The sequence below is a fragment of the Condylostylus longicornis genome, unplaced genomic scaffold (assembly GCF_029603195.1).
Source record: "Condylostylus longicornis isolate FDR11 unplaced genomic scaffold, ASM2960319v2 ptg000033l, whole genome shotgun sequence".
Lineage (NCBI taxonomy): Eukaryota > Metazoa > Arthropoda > Insecta > Diptera > Dolichopodidae > Condylostylus > Condylostylus longicornis.
Window position 1 is genome coordinate 1,429,708 of NW_026578002.1, and position 20,985 is coordinate 1,450,692.

Below are 20,985 nucleotides of genomic sequence, written 5' to 3' on the forward strand. Positions count from 1 at the left end.
ATCTAAGGTGAAAATTTTTAAAAATGTTTAATTTTCATTATACCTTTTGGGACATGCGATTCATGAGAAGCACTTTTTTTCGACAAGAGAAAACTCTTTTATTAAGAATATAATAGGTATGTTTACTTGTGTTCACACAACTCTATTATGAACTAAAATGAGTGCTTTAACTATTTTAAATTTCTCCGAGATAAATTAATAAGATCAATGCATGTATGTCCTTAACATTATGCACGTATGTATGTATGATATGTACATATGTTTTTAACATTTGAAGCAAAATAAACGAATACTTGTAAATTCTTCGTATTCTAAAATTCTACTTTCAAAATTACAGTCAAAATTTATAAAATGTATGTTTTACCTGTACATGCATTAACATTTTAAAAAATTCGTCATAAAACCCTTATAAAGTTTCACGTACAGCTTCATTTAGATAAATATGAAGCAGCTATCATGTACATTCAAATACTGTAATCACAATATGAATAATAATAATATTTGTACGTTCTTTTGATAAAGCAATGTGTTGAATATCATGCCACTGTGACAAAAATCAACAACTCAAAACAAAAGTTCTGCTGTCTTCAAGTGAGTACTCCTTCAAGTGGCTTAATAATATTACATTGAAGATATATTAATAATATTTTTAAATATTTGAATACGCATCATATTAAAATTATTTGTTGTTCTACTTGATTCTTCATAGATAATTTAGAGTATACCTTAAATTTGTATTACAAGTGGATCAGGTTAATTGATGAACATTTTTTTTCCTCCTTTCTCTTCAAATATAAATTTAAGCCATTTAATTTTTTCAGAATTCCTTTACTTCTTCAGAAACTACAATAATGTGTAGATTTATCTAAAAATATAGTATTATTTTATAATATGGAATGATTCAATTGTTTTCAGTATCTTTGTTTTATTTTTTATGGTTAATTGAAATACAAACCTTGCATAGTGAACATATTCTTAATGTAAATATTTATATTCAAAATTGTATCTTTTCCTGTTAAATTGATGTGCTATTTAAAACAAATTATATATACATACATAGATATCGGCGAGGTGCTAACTCTCAGATATAATTCTTCTTTAATTTCTTTACAAGTCATTTAGAAGAAAAAAAATCCTATGGTAAATTAATCCTATTTTACCGTTCACAATTTTCATATTATGTAGTGTAAACAAAAAATTTTTATGTACATATATATATATATATATATACAAACATAAATATACGTATGTGCTATATAAAAATACAAGAGCCTAAAAATAATTTGTACAGCACTTTCTACGTACATTAATTTGTGTTTGTATGCATTACAATACAATTAGTAAGCCGAAAATTGGAAAATTTAAAGCAAAAAAACAACTCTTTAGCAAAATGAACATGTATGTTCATTGCTATATATTGTAGAAATATTATATATAAAAACATTCTGATCATTTCAATTTGCAACCGCATACTACCATATATAACTTTAATTTAAACAATAGCTGAACTGAAAAATTCAGAACTACAGCGGCTCAGCAAAATAAATTACTTCGCATATAATGTCAAACACACAAGGAAATAGACGATGACAAAAACAATTTCATTATCGCCAACGTTAAAATGAAAATTTAGACTATTCCACTGTCGGTGGCTAAATTCGCGGCTGTAATTTAACTTGAAAATTGATTTATATGACGTATAAAATAAATGTTACTTACTTTCTCACTTTACCTCGTAGTAAAAACGGCTGGTGTAAAAGTTTACTCGAATGAAAATGAATACATATATCTTACTTTATTTTAGTTATGATACTATTCACAATCAATACAATGTATTGTTTTGCATTTTTTTAAAGTCTTTTCGCATACTATTCTTAGCTGCCGGTTACATATCAGACTGAATCTTAAATTTAAATTTAATCCGATCCAAATCTGACATAATCGAAGTCTGGCATCAGATTAATCGGCTAAATACAGAGAACTATTCAATTATCATCAGATTTTCTATAAATTTGTTAAAATTTGCTGAATCTGGTTTTTTTTTATATTTAGAATAATTTGTAGATTTTCTGGTGTATTTCTGTAATTTGCATTTTATTTTTAGGATTCTACGAATATTACGTCAGTCTGTTATACGAAAGTTTTTGCATGCAGTCTGGGATAATACTTTTTACACAAAAATGAGAGAAAATGATGACGTTTTCTTTTTCTCAATGTTTAAATTTTTGTAAAGTAAAATTTAGCTTTTTAGAAACTTTTAAAATCTTACAGCTGTTGAATCATAAGATATGCTTCTTGGTTATGTCAGAAGGTTTTGTTTTTGAAAAAAAAATTTTCATCAACAATAACTTTTTTTTCAAAACTTTTCAATTAAAAATAAAATTAACAAAATGGATTCACAAATGATTTTTCTAAGTTTCAAACTTTTATAATCCAAAATCAAAATTTTCGGTTTTTGGTGTAACCAAAAAATATTTGTTTGTTCTTGACAAGTACTTTGAAATTTGACGTTTATCACATATTTATAAAGTTTTTAACAGTTTTTTCCGATTGGTTAATTTTTTTTAAATAAGAATTAGTTTTCTTTTGACATAAATTTTGTCGAGAAAATATATTTTAGACATAAAGCATAAAATAATGCTTATATATATAAACTGTAAAAATTCGTTATTTGTTTATAGGCAACACTATTTCTGACAAATAAAATTCACAATAATATATAATATGACTTTTGTAGACAATCTCTAGTAAATAAAAAAAAGTCTCCATGATATACTTGTTGTATTGTAGTTTTCTATTTTCTTCTAAATTTCTTTTAGTTTATTCGATGCTGCCGCGAGTCGTGAATGATTCACGTTGTAACGAATTTATATTTAATTAATTTTGATGTTTTTATAACTAATTATTTATTTAAAAACTATTTATTCAATAAATCAAACCCAATTTATCATCATTTATTTATTATTGAATAGTATAGTGTTTTAAGTATTCAAAAAGTATATCGGAAAATTAAAATGGGTTGTGCCGTGAGTACAGCAAGAGATAAGGAAGCTATAGAGCGATCAAAAGAAATCGACAGGGCATTACGTACAGATGGAGAAAAGTTTACAAAAATGGTGAAACTACTTTTATTGGGTGCGTTTCATATATCTTAAAATGACAAAATACAATGTTTTTTAAAGTTATAAACCAAAATTAATGTAAATGCATATATTCAGATACTTTTGAAATTCATTTTAATATAAAAAAGAGTTGTGGTTTCTGGGAAAACATGAGAACATCAATAGAGTTGCCACTATATTGCAGTCTTTTTTTTTTACAAAAAGAGAAATTTCGTTAAATTAGAAGCATCTGTTGCTTCTTTAGGCAATACATTTTTTAAAATGTGAATTGATTAATTTAAAAAACGAAACATGTAATAGCACTAAAAACAAAAAGACTGCAAATATAATTCTAAGAACTGAAGAAAAAGAAATACTTAATCAGTAAATTCTAATTAAAATTATATTGAAATGATAGATATGTAGACTCGTATGCAGGCATCTTTATAGAAACATGGCTGTACCGACCTACCTTTTTAAGCGAATCAAAATTCTAATATAAATAATCCAGATTGTACTTATCAAATTAGTGTTACATATAAAATTATGAACCCAAAGATAGTTCAAGTGATTTATTTTTTAGATGCAATTTATTATTTAAAATTATTTTTTGAATTAATATGCTAAATGCTAAACTTTTTTCGAACCAAGTCAATAGCATAATTATATGTATATTGGTTTTGTACCTACATAATACACATACATATTACTATAATATATGTTGATAAGACTGTTGAGTGTTGATTAATAAATTAAATAAAATATACTAGCTATACCTATTTACCTGTATGTACCTTTGAATTTTCATTATTGGTAGCAAACCCAAACAAACTATGCACATATGTACCTACATTGAATCACTTCAAAATTAGTGAAAATGAATAAAATTTTTCACTTAAAAGTAATAAATATTAAATATAGATGTAGGTATATAAAAATAATGTGAATAAAAATCAAACATGAGAAAATATTTTTTTATAAAAAAATATGATTCAGGAAAATATTTCCATTGTCTTTCATCTCTAGAGAAATTAACTGGAAATGACTTACCAAAGAAAATATTAAATAAGTATCGGTAAAAAATAATTTTACTTCTTTTTTACTTTTTTCATTTATAAATGGTAATGAAAGCTTTAATTGACATATTTTTTTTATTAGAAAACAATTTGATTGTGTACCTGTATATTTATATTATTTTCATGTACATATATATGTCTACACATATTAAAGGGGAAGGGGATCATTGGTAGGGTTATTTCATTATTGCAATTAAGTATATTTTTTGTTTATGATAATTTTTTTTTTTAATGTTTAGGTATGAAAAATAGGCCTAGAAGTTGCAAAAACGTTTAGATTTCTACAATAATTTTTTTTTTATTTTGAAATAAATATTTAAAGTTCATTGATAACATTATTATAGACAATCTTTTCTATGCATGTCTTAAAAAAGATAGATAGATTCATAAAATGTGGGTAGGTATGAATTTTTTGAAACACCATTTAAATGGACATATTAAATATAACATAACATGTACATCAATAGCTTATATAAAAATTAAGACTAAGTAAGTTTCGTAACTTGAAACAAGTAGAAATTTTGGTAGAGTAATTTACTTATCGTTTCAAAAACTAATTTTCTTATTATAAAGAAAGGTTTCGTAATGTAATAGTCTCATATAGTCCGGCATGTAATATTATTCTACAATAAGTAAACAAAGTTTGTTAGTTATCAGACCTATTAGTTATATTTAGGTACTGAATCTTATCTAACATTTTTCAATAAATAGATAACACCATTAATACTATGAACAGGTAGAAAAAAACTTACCTGCACACTTTGCAGTATTACATTGCAAAAGATCATTACAAATGTTACAAAAAATCGTCACTTATTTATTGACTCACAATTCTTCACAATTAGGATCCGATGCAAGGTTTGGAACCACACTTTTCTTTATTTTTCGATTATTTGAGAATTATTCAAAATATTTTAAATTAAAAGAAGAAAATATGCAAATAACTTTTACAGAACAATTTTGAGAACTATATTGGGGCATATACCTATGTACCATTCAATTGGAATATATTAAAATATGAGTACATATATATAAAATACTTCATTTAAATTATTTCAAATAAAATTTAATTGAATAAAAGTTTATTTTCATTGAGAAAAACTTCGTAGTAAGAATAAAATAAAAGTAATTGTAGAATAATTGTAGTCTTTAATACATGACTCACAAAAACATACGTAGAAAAACAATAAATTTAGTATTTATATTCAGTACAAAATTAGTCATTGTAATTTAATTACACTCACATAAATGTATGTAGATCTCTCAATTTCATTGTTTTTGTTTGTTAGGTTGTTCATAAAATAATGAACGAAATGTTTAAATTTTAATAAATTATTCATTTCATTGGCAATTCTCTTAATATTTTAACTCAATTTGTTTAAAGTTATATTATATTACTATAGTAATTTTTTGTAATAGCAATTTCTGATAATTTTAAAATCAATACAAAAAATTTTAAATGACGCAGGTGCTGGTGAGTCTGGCAAATCAACAATAGTTAAGCAAATGAAAATTATTCATGAGACTGGGTATTCTCAAGAAGAATGTGAACAATATCGTCCAGTTGTATATAGCAATACAATACAAAGTTTAATGGCAATTATTCGTGCAATGGGACAATTAAGAATCGACTTTGCAGATCCTTCTAAAACAGTAAAATTGTTTTATTTTAATTTTGAAAAGATTATATGAAAATAAGGAAAAAATTTAATTACTTATTTCAATAGGACATTGCTCGACAATTTTTTACATATGCCTCAGCAGCTGAAGAAGGAGTTTTAATGCCTGAATTGGTACAATTAATGAAGAAATTGTGGGCGGACCCAGGTGTACAACAATGTTTTGCAAGATCGCGAGAATATCAATTAAATGATTCAGCTGCCTATTATTTAAATTCGTTAGATAGAATATCACATCCAACCTATATTCCAACACAGCAAGATGTATTGCGAACGCGTGTCAAAACAACTGGAATTGTTGAAACACATTTTAGCTTTAAAGGTTTACAATTTAAGTAAGTTACAATCCTAAATTTGCATTATTTTTCAAACTACTTACATACATATATTTGAAAGTCACCGATTTTATTGAATTTAAAATTTTAGAATGTTTGATGTTGGAGGTCAAAGATCAGAAAGAAAAAAATGGATTCATTGTTTTGAAGGAGTTACCGCAATAATTTTTTGCGTTGCTTTATCAGGTTTGCTTCCAAAAAACTCTTATAATTGAAGCTTTACATAATTTGGGTTATTTCATTTAGGGTATGATTTAGTATTAGCGGAAGATGAGGAAATGAATCGTATGATTGAATCGATGAAATTGTTTGATTCTATTTGTAACTCGAAATGGTTTGTGGAAACATCAATAATTTTATTTTTAAATAAGAAAGATCTTTTTGCTGAAAAAATTCAAAGATCTCCCCTAACTATATGCTTTCCAGAATATGCAGGTATATTTCAAATAAAAAAAGGAAATACTTAAGTTTTAATAAATAAAACCTATTTTAGGTCCAAATACCTACGAAGATGCAGCTCAATATATACGTATGAAATTTGAAAACTTAAATAAGAAAAAAGACCAAAAAGAAATATATACGCATCTGACATGTGCCACAGATACCTCAAATATTCAATTTGTATTTGATGCCGTCACAGATGTTATTATTAAGCAAAATCTTAAAGATTGTGCATTACTTTAAATGGAAATTATTTACAAATCGTATTTGAATTAAATTGCACACAACTTTTATATTAAAAAAAACGAACAAACTAAAACAATGAAAGCAAATATTAAAATATTTTATTTATGTGGAAAAAATATTAATTTACTGTCTAAGTAATATTTAACATTTGTTTCAAACAACAAAAAATTAATTTTTGAGCTAAATTTTTTTTTTTATTAAAACTACTAGACAGCAATATACTCGAGTCATCAATATTTGCAATGATAAATAATAAAATTCGTAATTAAATGATATGTTTAAATAGAATATAAAAATAGTGAAATATATTGATGTCCGAATATTGTTAGTTACATAATTTTTAATTGTTTCACTAATTTTAAAAATTAATTTTTCTTTTATAAAATTTTGAAGTTATTACTTTATGTTCATAACTTTCCAAAAACTTGCGTCACGTTTATTGGTCGTTCTTTAAAGAAAACAAATTTAAACTGAGCTTTATTCTTATATTAAGAAAATAAATGTGTATTGTTGAAATTATGATGTTAGTCTTTCCCACAAAATATATTCTTTATATTGGTTGTATTTAATAAAAAAAACTTTCATTAAGTTTTTTAATACGCACAAAATTACTTATACTCAAATGTTTTGTATTAAAACTTAGTTAAATTACTAAAACTAAATTTTTAATAAAAAAAATGAAGTTTACTAAAAATAGTGAAGTTACATATTAGAAAAAATGCATAACGTACAGAATATTTGTCATGGTGAAACTAGGACTCTTTCATAAATCATTTATTTTTTTTTAATATCGCAATTTTTGCATATGTATAAGGTATTAAAAACTTGCTGAAAGCTCGCAACTTTTGCATCTCAAAATTTCATTTTTAAGCTTGTTGAAACAAGAAATTTGCTAATTTTTAATTTTAGAAATGGAATTATCAAATTTAAAATAGTTAGTTACTTTGCCAAAAAAAATGTGCGAAATAATTTGAAATAGTATTTTATACATATGTATATACAAAAAATTTTTACATGACAAACAAAAACCAATCAGAGAGTTCGAAAACTTCATAAAATTTCTTTTTTCATATAATATTAGAATAACTTTGTTTTTTTTTTTTTATACTTAAATAAACAATAATTAATTTATGAAGTTAGCACTTGAAAAACAATAATTAAAGTTGAAAATCCACTTTTGATACATTTAGGTTAACGCAAAAATTAACATTCAATTCATTCCAATTTTTGCACTGAATTTAAAATACATATTTTATATACATATTATAAATATTATTAAATATTTTTTTTATAAAAGATTTAGAATATTGCATTTAGAAATAAATTTTTTAACAAAAAAGAGCAAGTATTAATTTATTAAAGGTAAAGTAATGCAAATTTGAAAATGAATAAATAAGCCACCGACATAAAAGATAAAAATATTGAAAAACTAAAACAAAAGTTTTCTATTTTTTAAAAATAATACATTATAATTTTTATATAAAAAAAAAAACAATAAACGTCTACTTATAATCAGTGCATGTGATAAATTATTTTATCGACTAAAGATTTTAAATCTAACTAAAAAATAAAATTTAAGACTTATAAATATAAAGATTTTCGCCAATAAATATACAAATCTTCGCCAAATTCGGAAGTCACATTTTACAATATTCATTAAATAAAATAGAAATTATATCTAAACTATTAGTGAACTTTTTTTAACGCAATTTGATATATAAATAAATAATTTGAATTTTAAAAGTTTAAGAAATTGCTTTATTAATAAGATTCATACAATAAAAAAATTTATATTAAACATTTATATTTTAATGTTATTTAAGAAATAACGATTTATTTCCAGAATTTAATCATTCATGTCATTTATTTATCACTATTGCATTACTTAACTAATGACTTATATATTTTATAGAATTTAACTAATACATAAATTATATAACGATTATATGTTTATAAATAAAACAAACTATATGCCGACCACAAAAATGATATCATAGTAATTTTAATTACGTTAAAAAAATTTTGATAAAATTTTAAAAAATTGTTTAAATATACAAAATATTTTTATGTATTTTAAAAAAAAATGTGAATACATTCAATTACTTTTTGATGTATTATGTAACAAATATATATTTTTACATTAAGATATACGTAGTTATGATTATACTCACATATTGTATAATGCATATTATAAATGTATTTTAATAATATATAATATAATATAATATATATATAGAGAAAAAAATTATGGGTAAATTATTTTAAAATGTGAAAAATATAATTAATAAATGTATAAAAGTAATTTTAATAATTGTTACTAAAAAAATAAAAGAAACAAAATAAAAATTCATGTATAAAATTAAAATGTCTTCAAAATTTGTATTTTAGAATCTTTTTGTGTTGATTTATAGAAATAAACTGTAAACTATATATAACTTAATACAAACCATGTTCAATAAATTCAAACTGCAAAATCTACAAAAATAGCATGTTCGAAAATGGCAGTTATACCTAAAGTTCTAAAGCAATTTTTAAACTACTCTATTTGTATTCAAAAATGTTATAAATTAGAGCATATTAAAAAAATGTTGGATATTGAATAATTACTTGAGTATGTTACAAATATGGAAAAGTAAAATATTCAGTCTCTTCAAAACGAAATTTATGGGGAATAAAATTTTTGATATTATGATTGGCGAATTCGTGAGTAATACATAAGTGCTTTTTTTATTTAATATTATAGCATTTATAGTGATATAATGGAAAAACCTAAACTATCTGTAAAGTAAGTTCGTAAAGTTCCACAAATTACTGTAAAAAATATTGTTTAGAATTAATTTAAGCGTGGAAAAAACGAACCAAAAACAATTTGAGCATTTAATTAAATCAATGGAGAACGACCCCGACATTGCTAAAGGTATAGGAAAATTCAATTGTTTTTGCAAAAAACAAAAACAATGTACATGCATATGTGTAATGTTAACCTTATTATTTTCGGTAGATTTTTTGATGTCTTGTAGTAGCAACATTTTGGATCTGTTGAATGAAAACCTGAAAAAAAGTCAATTCGACTAGCCGACCATAATAAGGATAATAATATATAGAAAATGGATATATTCAAGATATAATTCAACCAATTGTTTTTATTTTCCCGAGCAGAAACTTTTTCATATTATCTACTGTTCATGTGTAGCCAATAACTAATTAACAGAGCATACTCATTTCAGGCGCTAATTAGCAAAGATTGTTACTCATCTGTTACAATTCGTTTTTCGAAATATCTTTTATTGCGATTCCTTCCTCATAATATTCCATTGAATATAAAACAAAAATACTATTTTTAATTTGCCATTTCTAAAATGTTTTAAGAGTTTCTTTAAGTACCGCTTATTGAAGGTAAAGCAAGTTCACTTGTTGGAAATACATATTGTTTATCTTTTAATTCATAAACATTTTCATTTCTAACATTGAAATGAAATATCAAATAATCTAGTTATAGCAAAGAAACCACATATAAAAAATTTGTTTTTAAAAACTACATTAATGTATACAATTTATTGTACATTATATTATTATGTATGCATTTATAATACAATCTAAACCACATGTGTCATTGTATATAACATTTGCAGTGCAAATGGTTTTTGATTCTTCACGATACACGATTGATTTGAAGCTTTTCATTCTTTATTTTTTAGTACAGATTTTGTCACAAAATTTTTGTTTTGCTTTATAAATCACAGATAGAGAATTTCATACTAACTAGCTACAAATAATGAAATAAGAAATGTTAAATTGTGGCGTTTTGACATCTTGCCGTATAAAGGTTTCACATTCCTCAATTGTGAATCCTCTTTTCATTCTCTACTAAGTTTGAAAATCAAAAAATTATATAATAATAAAAATAATAATAATAAATAAAAAGAAAAACCACATCAACAAAGAAAAATTTCTGACATATGTGCAAGGTAAAAATTGATCGCCACTTTTTTCCTATTTCTTTTTTCTACTCTAAAAATATTATTGACAAAGAAATAATTTTCAAGCAATATGAACGAATGCCATCTTTATGACAAAAAAAAGTGTTAACTCTGATATTTTTAATATGATGCATAATTAATCGTGCAAATCTTAATATTTACATGCATCTCACATGTGAATATAGTGAAGATAGTTATTTAAAGTAGTTTACATATATATACATTGTACTAATATAATTTGGTTACGTAGGAAAATTCATAATTTTCTTACTAATTTGTATGTATGCATGTACATAAGTATACCCCCACATGCATCCGTATGCAATGTATCCGACGTACGTACTATGAACTTTTCAAAATATGCCTTACTAATTTACATATTATGTAGATACATATTATGTACACAATAAAATTATTTACCTAATATACTCATATATGTATGTATGTATTGTATATCCGCAATTCCACTCTGATAATATTCTTAAGTTAAGAATCTTAACTTTATTTTTTATATGCAATTGCAAAATACAAACCACGCCAATACTTGCATTAATTTTTTTTTTTCAAATGTGCCAGCAAAACGAAACTACACACCTATATGTAAACATAATTAAGTGGCATTCAAAACCAATAACAACAACCAGCGTTCCCACTTGGATACAATTGTATCCATTTGGATACATTTTTGCTTTAAAATTTAGCTTGGATACAAAGATACTCAAATCTGCTAAAATGTCGAAATTGGCTACATTTTAAAATTTTGCTGAAATATGGATACATTTCTTTCTCGAACACTAAATAAATGTTAGAAAACTTTTAAAGTGTTGTAACTTTTAAGTGCATTATCTTCCAAAAAATGTTATTTGCTGACTAAATAAAATTTGCCCGTTTTCGTGCTGAATAGTTTTTACCGCATAGTTCAACAGCTACAGAACATATATTTTCTGACCTTAAATTTTAAAATGTAATAGAAATTGCGTGTGATTTCTAAAAGAATTTACTATAAATAACGAAACTTACATTGTTCAATAAAGCAAATTAATATTATTTATGAGTTTATTGGTATAAAATAAGGCGATTTAGTATAATAATTCTACTTTAGGAGGCTGGATACATTTTGGATACATTTTTTTCTTGAAATTGGATACATTTTGTTTTTATTGAGTGGGAACACTGACAACAACTCTGCGATTAATAAATTAATGTATGTATGTATTCTGCTACTGTATGCATGTACGAAAGAAATACGAAAAGATACAAAGTAAATTTTTTCATTAAACTTTAAAACTCACAGATAGTAGTAGAAGTAAATTGTATAAGAGAATTGTTAATGGTGATTTTAGTTATCGCTTCTCGGCCTTATGGCTAAGATCAAAGTGTAGTATCTGTTCTTATCAGCTTAACATCTGATAGACTTCAAAGAAGTCACAAATGTTAACCTGATTTTTGGAAATAGACGGAGTGCTAGGGGCTTGCTCCACCTCTGTCACGGGTTGGCCTGGTATTGCAGTACAGCCAGGATCGGCCCAAATAATTAATGCAAATTTAACATATAGTCTGAAGTTCAAGTGTTGTATGTACATTATTCAACTTGCACGTATATATATATATATATTTGTAACTTGTAATCACAGAAATACGCGCTTGTATATTTGTATACTTTTTAATACATATTAATTGTTTTGAGTTAGCCGTATACAAAAATTCTTAAATCTTGCTAAATGGCGGAATTAGGACTGACTAATTATTACTACCTACGTATTTGAATATTTTAATTATTGAGTTTAATGTTTAATCAAACAAAGAGACTTAGTTTATAATAATTTTAATTTAGGATAATTTTTTTTTACCGAGTGGAAAATTGACTTCAACAAAAGTTCAAACGAATGTTTAAGGATTTATTCCTCATGGGAAAGAATACACAAGAACACAACATATTAATCAATGGAAAAAAAATAAGTTTTTATTAAAATATGTATTTAACTTTTACATGTATGTATGTATGTATATAAATATTAATGCCTATACCAGTATCTGGGGTCTCCAAATTTGTTATAAACGGCGATTCAACGTGCAACCTTGCATAGTGGCATTGGAGCATCTCTCGCAATACAATTACAATTTTCATTTACATCTGGCTGCGCTTTTTTGTCTACAGGAGGACATTCAGCACGACGAATATCTTTTTTGGACCTTGAAGATTCTAACTCTTCTATACGCTCTTTTTTTCCACTTCCTAGTGGTCTTTTTATATCTATAGATGCTTTGCTGCTACTTCTGCGAGAAAGTGTTTCGTCAGCAGATGATACATTAAGAGGATCAATATATTTTGGCCAGAAATCCTACAACAATTACATAAGATTTTAGAACATTATGATCAATCTTAAACCCCATAGTTGATTAGTACGGTTTTTGACTTTAATTAGTACATTTTTATTTTAAGTAAAGTTGGTAATTAATGGTAAATATGAATTTTTTCAAACGGTACTAATGCAATATTATTAACTCAAAGAAATTCAAAAATTTCAATTTGCTGCTTACTTTCGGAATGTTCCAGACAACTATAGTCCCAGACATATCGCCTGAAATAAAAAATTTTCCACAAGGGCTGTAACTTATAGCAATTACTGCTGTTGCGTGACCATTTCCTTGACACAATGGAATTCCCTTTTGATAATCCCACAGCTTAAACGTAAATAAATTAATCGCTACTTTGAAAATTCAATGCTTATAAAATTAATACCTTGACAATAGAATCTGTAGAGCCTGCAACAAAATATTCGCCACTGGTATTTAAAGATAGACAGTTAATAGAAGTTGAGGATCCTTCTACTTCTCTAGCCAGACTGGCATCATAAACCTAACACAGATGAATAAAAATCTAAATTATATACCATCGAGTAACAATATATAATATTACCTCCCAATAACATATTCTATGATCCGTACCACTAGTCAAAATTTGAACGGCAGTTGGAAAATATAATGCACTCAAAAATTGAGTATTAGCATAAAATACATGCTTTCTGGTCATTCGACTAAAAAACATATTAATTTAGGATTTGTTCATCGAAAATTTCATGAATAGTTTTTGTTTACTTAATATCCCATATTACGCATGAACCATCTTGGGAAGCTGAGACAACTTCTGTATCAAATTTATTAAAATCTACTGTGGATATTGGAGCTGAATGTTCTTTTAAAACACCTATTAGACTTTGTCTAAATGGTTCAATTTTCCAAACCCTAACCTGTCCTTCTACGCCACCACTTATCATTATTCGACCATTTTGTGAAATAGTTATTGCAGTGCACCCTTAGTTTTCCATTAATAAGGAATTTATAATTGTATTGAAACTGAAAAAAAGAAAAAAAAAATTCACACCTCACCTTTGTTATGTGCGTTAGGTATAGCCCAAATCAATTTTCCTGTAATAGGAGTAAACGCACGCAATACTCCATCATTCCAAGCAGATAAGATGCTGTGTCCATCAGTAGTAAATTTAATTGCAGCACATGTAAAATTAAAAACAATAATTCGCAATAATTCTTGTAATCTGGCCGTTGACCATATTCGTATTGATTCGTAACCAGACGTAGCGAAAACTTGTGAAAATCCTTTTGGAAACTGAATATCATAAATTTGGGATTTATGGGAAGTTAATAGCAATTTAAATTCAAAAGTTTTTAAATTTAACATATACACTTCACTTTCTTCTGTCCCAATTAAAAATTTTTCGTGTCCTATCGGCGTTATGGATGAGATTGGAGAACTGACTGTATTTTTATAAAGCTAAAAGTAAATGTCATACAAAAATCTTCAATAAATTTTTTAAAAACTTACACTTTTTAAATTTGGCCACGTTGGTTCTTTATAATCTTTAAAGCACACATTTTTTCTCTCTTCTACTAATTCAACAGTACCATCTCCAGCGCCAATCAATAGTGTTGTCGGATTATCACTTTTGACGATGAAAATATCTCGTACCCCATTGAAGTATTTTTCACAGTCCTTATATTTAGGTTTGTTTTGATTGTGAACAGCATACGCTCCAATTAAAACTGGTACCTCACTTTTACTTGATGCATTGGTAGAATCAGAGCAATTTATTTTAACTTTTATTATATCACCGGTCATTGTCGATACATATAAGTTTTCGTCATTTTTATCAACTTTCATTGCGACGTAATTTCGTCTGATTTTTCCAACAGATACGTTTGTTACCGATAACTTCCTTTCATCAGGCTTTATAGTCCACATTCTAAAATGAACTAAAAAATAAAGTCATATACATAGTCATATACATAATCAATAATATGTACATAACGTGCATATTATATTTTGGCCTTACAAAATTAGAAATTAATACATGCCATACATACATACATATGTACCTATGTATATTTTAAAAGTCACATATGTATGTAATATGTTTGTATGAATAAATATACAATTGGTAGTCTACATACCTAGGTATTACTTTTATAATTACATAGTATAATTATTTAGTATGTGTTATCATAGACAAATTATTCTATTAGCTGACAATTTAAATGATCATTTTTCATTGCACAATAATAATTTGCGAAAATTTGGTGACAATAGGACAGACGGACACAGATATGGCTAAATCGACTCAGATCAAAACCAATGAAAACATATACTTGCGTCTATATCTCAGAACATTATTTCTTAGCGGTACGATCGAGGTGGCGAATTTACAATATGCTTCCAATATCGGTTTATACAAGTATGATAAGTAATTAATCAAATAAAAAGATAATGTTTACAATCATTGCCTAAATTTTATACTTATAATAATAAGTTATAAAATTCAATACCTCATACAAAAAAAATTCTAAATATGTAAACAAAATTACAACGGATCTATCGGTTTCTAGATCCCTTTGAAGGCAAAAGAATTAGGTACACCTGTAAGTATGATGCATAAGTACATCTGTAATTTTATATTCATACAATAAGTTAAATTTTCTCTAATAGTACTTACCATTACCAGCTGTTAAGAATATCGTACTCTTTTTGTGCAATCGAATAACAGTTGAAGGTGATCCCGCAACACTTTGCGAAGCAGGTGAACGACATATTGGTTTCCTTGAAAAAAAGTACGCATGTATTAAAAAAATTTTAAAATCCTTTAAACCATTTACATATATTCTAAAATTTTAATTTACAAATGTACACATATGTATTTAGCTACATATGTACGTATAGCATATGCATCTGCATATAAACATAGGTACATGATCTAAATCTTATAAAGATCTATGTATGTACACATGTATGTAGGTTCATTTAAATTTTGTACTCACATTGTTTTCAACTCATAAACAACGACCGTTCCATCATCTTGGCCACCGATACTTACAATGTATTTATCTTCAGCTGTAAATATGATGCCTTGAACTTTACCTTTATGTAAATCGTGTCGCGCCATTTCTTTTCGTTTTTCAAAATCCCATATAATAACAAAAGCGCGAAAACCCAACTGACCAGATTCTCCAGACGCTATATATTTCCCTCTATAATAGATATTGCTTTTCATTATAATTAATTCTTAAATTGTCTTATGTAAACGTTTACTTACGATGGTGATATATCCAATGTTGATATAGCATTTGAATGACCAACTAAAAACTCTTGCTTATAGCTTCCTAATTCTGATATGCTTATTTTACTCCCCAGAGGGTAAATAATATTTTTTCCATTTGGATGTGCTTTTAAGCCGAATTTAACAGATCCATCAAATCCAATAATTGCTCTTGGTGATAATATTTTAATTTCATCTTCGTTTGACATTTTGGTTTAATAAATTTTGTATAACTACTCTATTTTAAAATATGCGTATCATTTTTATTGGATAAAAAATTTAACATAAACTATTAAATACAACATACCATTTATGTAGAAAAATAAAAATTCTGTGTTATTTGAAATAATTTCAAAATGGAAATGACATAAAAATTATAAACTGAAACTCAGTATGTAAGAATAATTCTCGGTTGCTAAAACAAATTTAGTTGAATCAATAATTTTGTTTGAGCTCTGTAAGATTAACCGTATACAATATGTGCATTCAAACATATATACAAACCTTGCTTACCATTATTTACCAACAACAAAAGTTGTAGCATTCACACCTTAGGTGGAAAATGCAAATGGAAATCATATATACATATGTAACGTGTTTACTTTTACGTTTTTAATTTTACGCAGTAATTTAAGATTCTCTTTCTAGGTATTTGTAAATATCAGATCGCCCTTTGAGAAATTAAGTGGCGTATATGAAAAACTATAGTTTGGAGATATTTATATTCAATTTTTTTTATTGAAAAAAGATAGAAAACCTTATTTATTTATAAACGAAAAATATAATACATATGTATTTATTTCATTATAGAAACGTTACGTGATTTTTGTACCATTTTGCTATTATTGCACATAAGCCATTTTTGGTTTTGATTTTAAAAACCCTGATAAACTAGTAAAAGAAGAAATGTCAAAAATCGCACATATAGCATCAACAACGGCGAATTCAAGTTTTTTGATTCAAGCAGTTGTGTAGTAATTGAAGTTTTTGTATTTCAAATACAATTTTTAATAGTTAATAAATAAATGGTTATGTTGTTTGTACAATATACTCTATTATTTTTTATTTGTTTTGCAAATACCTTACAGCTATTTAACTGATTAGAAAACTATAATTAAAAACTGAAAGTAAAATTGATAACCTACAGTTTCGAGGGTTAGTTAAGTTTTATAAATAATTATTTTTCTTTTACTCTGAAGTCTTATATATCCGCCACTAGGCATTGAGTAATAATTAACAAACGAGGGGCAGCGCTGTTGGCACCGAGTCATATTGGGCACATTACCGTAAAAATATATGACAAAATATGAAACGATTTGTTTAATATGGGTAGTGCAATTAATGTGTTGAATAATAATTGAAAAGCGTTTTTTTTTATAGATTTCATTAAATAATTGAAGAAGTGTGTGTATATAAAATTTATATGTTTCAATTAAAAACTGAGCACTTAAGAATTGTCAATAATGTAGAGTCGAAATGTCTCGAACGCTAAACTAAGGCAACACTGATTCTAAAAGCAAAACAAAATACATATAAATAAACATAAAGTCTTTATCAATAACCTTATTTAGGTTATTTTAATTTTATTTAGAAAGAAGTTAATTTTTTGGCTTGTTTTATTTTTTCTCAAATAAAATGAACATATTAAGAACAGTCAATTTAATAGTTAATAAAAGTTTACCAAAAGACTTGGGTGCTAATCAGCTGAAGTTGAATGAAATCCTTAAAAGATGTTCTAGTTTTCGATCATCTAACAATGTTCGAGATATAAATGAATATCCTGAAGTAGAAATTTTAAAAAACCCACCCGAATGGAAATATGTAAATATGTTGTTGAAACAACCTGTAGTGCCTAAACCAACTTCAAAGGCGGAATACCCATCTGGTTGGACACCTGCAACTGCAAACCCTTCGAATGTAAAGTATTTTATTAATCGAACCAGAAATTATATGATCCCAGTGTACTTAAAAACGGCTTATCGTGGTCAACGTCGTCTTACTCTAATTAGAAAAATTGAAGGTGATATTTGGCTATTCGAAAAAGATATAAGGCAACACGTTGAATCCAATATTGGGAAAATTTGTGCGACACGCGTAAATGAATTATGTGGACAAATAACAATTTATGGTGACCATGTGAATTTAGTTAGAAGTTTTTTAATATCGAAAGGATTTTGAGTACCAGTAAAAAAGATTTTTAAATAAAAATGCTTTGTTAAATGATTTCCAACTTTTTTTAAAAAACTAAAATTTGATGCACATAAATCTGAATTCTTCACTCAATTGTAAGGAACAAAATTAAACTGAATATACTCGTACATAATCTACTATTAAAGCAGGTTTGTTGTCATCCCATGATTTTTTCCAATTTTTCTTGTCTTTATAAAACATTATTTCAGCCTTTATATCATTATTAGTCCATGGCTTTTTAATATCATCAGGGAAGTCCCCCATACCCCCGACTGATACTCCCAGAGAAATAACAAACTAAACAAAGCAAAAATAGATTACAATATGAAATTTTTCCGCAACATATACTTACTTCTTTGTCAAAAGGGGCCATTAAATTTCCTGCTGATGACCAATAGTTAACTCTTCCATCTTTTATATTACTTAAAATACTAGGCTTGCCTTGTATTTTATGCCATAATCCTTTTTCTATTGTTCCATACTTAATATCATCAACATACAACTCAATATTGTTTTCAGTCCATACTAGAGCATAAATATGAAAATCTTCTCCATAGTGCTTTTCTTGCATTTTAGTTTTCAAGAAATGTCTACCAAATTTTCGAGGCTCTAAAATAGCACCACCGTATAGGGTTCTCCCGTCCAAGTTTGTTGCTTGGCTTTTTAGGTCCAGTATTTGCCTATTACCACGAATGAATCCTACTCTTAATTGCCCAGAAGAATATTCTAGAGAATCTTTATTTGAATATTCATAATTTTTAGGTTCAAGAAGAAGCTCTAAAAAATATACATATAACTTTCTTTAATTTTTTTTTATAACATTTTTTTTTTGTAATAATGGACTCCAAGTTACTTACGTGGTATTATCCAATCACCGATAGGCATTTTAGCTCTAATTTCAATTTTTCCATACAAAAAAGAAAATGAACTCAATAGTTTTGCTGACACGACGGGGGGATAAATTTGCCAAAAGCTATTTTTGCGATCACATTGATCACTATCTCTAGGTGCAGTACATTTAGCAAATGCTATCGTATTATTTATATCTCTTATCTCGCTTTCACTATATGGTGTTGTAAGCAAAATATTTAAATTGTTATCTTTTATAAATACGTTTTCCGCACGATCTTGGTAGGAAATAAAGGCTGAATCTTCAGCTGGAATTCTAATTTCACGTTTCCATTGGTTCCAATTTAAATTTTCGAATGTTTCTTCAAATATTATTTCTCCACTACAACTTACAGCTTTTCCACTTATTAAAGTATGTGATTTCTTACAAGGACCTTTTGGTATATCAATTTTATCTGCTGCAATTTGTTCGGCTAATGAGTCCTGTTGTATACTATTTATTTGATAATGATACCAATAATACAGAACATCATTTTCATTAAAAGTAACATCTTTGTTTGAATAAGTCCAAATATTATTTTTGGCATCCGGTTCCGTTACCTCGCCATAAAAATCTCCAAATTCGTTTGGTTTAATAAAACGGTTGATTGCACCATGAAATGCAAAAAATTTTAAACCTAATTTATCTGGAAATTTTTTACGTTAATTTTTTTCAATATCAAAATATAAAAATGCTTCTATAGGACTAAAACTCAATTAATTAATCATCAATTTTAAAACTTACTTGGTATAGATACTTCTAAGCCTATTCTTCCTTTTTTTAAATATCGAATTGTTGGTTTATCCCATAAATCTGGATTTTGGCCAAATGTTAAGGAAATGAAAAAAATTACAAGCAAAATGCATTTTATAATTATTATTTTGAACATATTGAGTATTCTTATGTGAGTATCAAAATTTTATCAATATAAATCTTCCTTTCAAAAAGAAAATTTTTTCATTCTTTTTATAAGCTCGGTTTCTTATCTGCCCATTTACAAAAATAATAAAAATAAAAATTTATATGCATAAAAACACACATACATATTCATTTATACATAACAGCTTAAAAGTTTTTAATAATAATTATAATGAAATATGGATCATTAGTTTTGAACCTACATATACATATGCACATATATATACCAACATACATATATTAAAATGTACAAATTTATTAAAAATTTTTAGTTTAAAAACGTTTAATTTTTCATATTTTGTACTTTCATCTTCATATACATATGTATATGTGCTTTATTTATAAAAGAAACAAATTTAAATGTTTAACTTAAAGATTCCTCTTTCCGAAATTTTTCAATTTCTTAAAAGTGCATAAAGAACTGTTATAAATATATGCAAACATGGATTTACAAATGAAATTAAGTGGAGCAATAATAACAGTCCAAACTTGGGTACCGTTTGATATTTCTACTTCAATGA

At 26.2% G+C, this 20,985-nt stretch overlaps 4 protein-coding genes and 1 non-coding gene across 5 annotated transcripts; 3 read left to right on the forward strand and 2 right to left on the reverse strand.

Moving 5' to 3' along the window:
- The first annotated feature begins 2,839 nt into the window (after positions 1 to 2,839).
- Positions 2,840 to 7,116, forward strand: LOC129608594 (G protein alpha i subunit). The gene is made up of 6 exons (XM_055520214.1): positions 2,840 to 3,135; positions 5,646 to 5,830; positions 5,905 to 6,191; positions 6,283 to 6,377; positions 6,438 to 6,626; positions 6,685 to 7,116. Exons 1-6 carry the CDS (start codon positions 3,015 to 3,017, stop codon positions 6,873 to 6,875), a joined length of 1,068 nt encoding a protein of 355 aa, XP_055376189.1. The 5' UTR covers positions 2,840 to 3,014; the 3' UTR covers positions 6,876 to 7,116.
- Positions 7,117 to 12,203: 5,087 nt separating this feature from the next.
- Positions 12,204 to 12,393, forward strand: LOC129608697 (U2 spliceosomal RNA). Its single transcript, XR_008696902.1, has one exon. It is a non-coding gene; the product is annotated as a U2 spliceosomal RNA (small nuclear RNA).
- A 531-nt stretch (positions 12,394 to 12,924) lies between these two features.
- LOC129608626 (cilia- and flagella-associated protein 52) lies at positions 12,925 to 16,676 on the reverse strand. Its single transcript, XM_055520261.1, has 10 exons — positions 16,465 to 16,676; positions 16,190 to 16,399; positions 15,868 to 15,971; positions 14,703 to 15,130; positions 14,249 to 14,651; positions 13,958 to 14,174; positions 13,779 to 13,896; positions 13,602 to 13,718; positions 13,400 to 13,543; positions 12,925 to 13,200 (listed from the first exon to the last, which is right to left on the reverse strand). The coding sequence occupies exons 1-10, from the start codon at positions 16,674 to 16,676 to the stop codon at positions 12,925 to 12,927; spliced, it is 2,229 nt and encodes a 742-aa protein (XP_055376236.1).
- Positions 16,677 to 18,010: 1,334 nt separating this feature from the next.
- Positions 18,011 to 18,690, forward strand: LOC129608652 (probable 39S ribosomal protein L49, mitochondrial). Its single transcript, XM_055520307.1, has one exon. The coding sequence runs from the start codon at positions 18,103 to 18,105 to the stop codon at positions 18,643 to 18,645; it is 543 nt and encodes a 180-aa protein (XP_055376282.1). The 5' UTR covers positions 18,011 to 18,102; the 3' UTR covers positions 18,646 to 18,690.
- On the reverse strand, positions 18,659 to 20,530 carry LOC129608651 (beta-1,3-glucan-binding protein 2-like). The gene is made up of 4 exons (XM_055520306.1): positions 20,291 to 20,530; positions 19,515 to 20,192; positions 19,010 to 19,434; positions 18,659 to 18,954 (listed from the first exon to the last, which is right to left on the reverse strand). Exons 1-4 carry the CDS (start codon positions 20,433 to 20,435, stop codon positions 18,766 to 18,768), a joined length of 1,437 nt encoding a protein of 478 aa, XP_055376281.1. The 5' UTR covers positions 20,436 to 20,530; the 3' UTR covers positions 18,659 to 18,765.
- Positions 20,531 to 20,985: the final 455 nt, after the last annotated feature.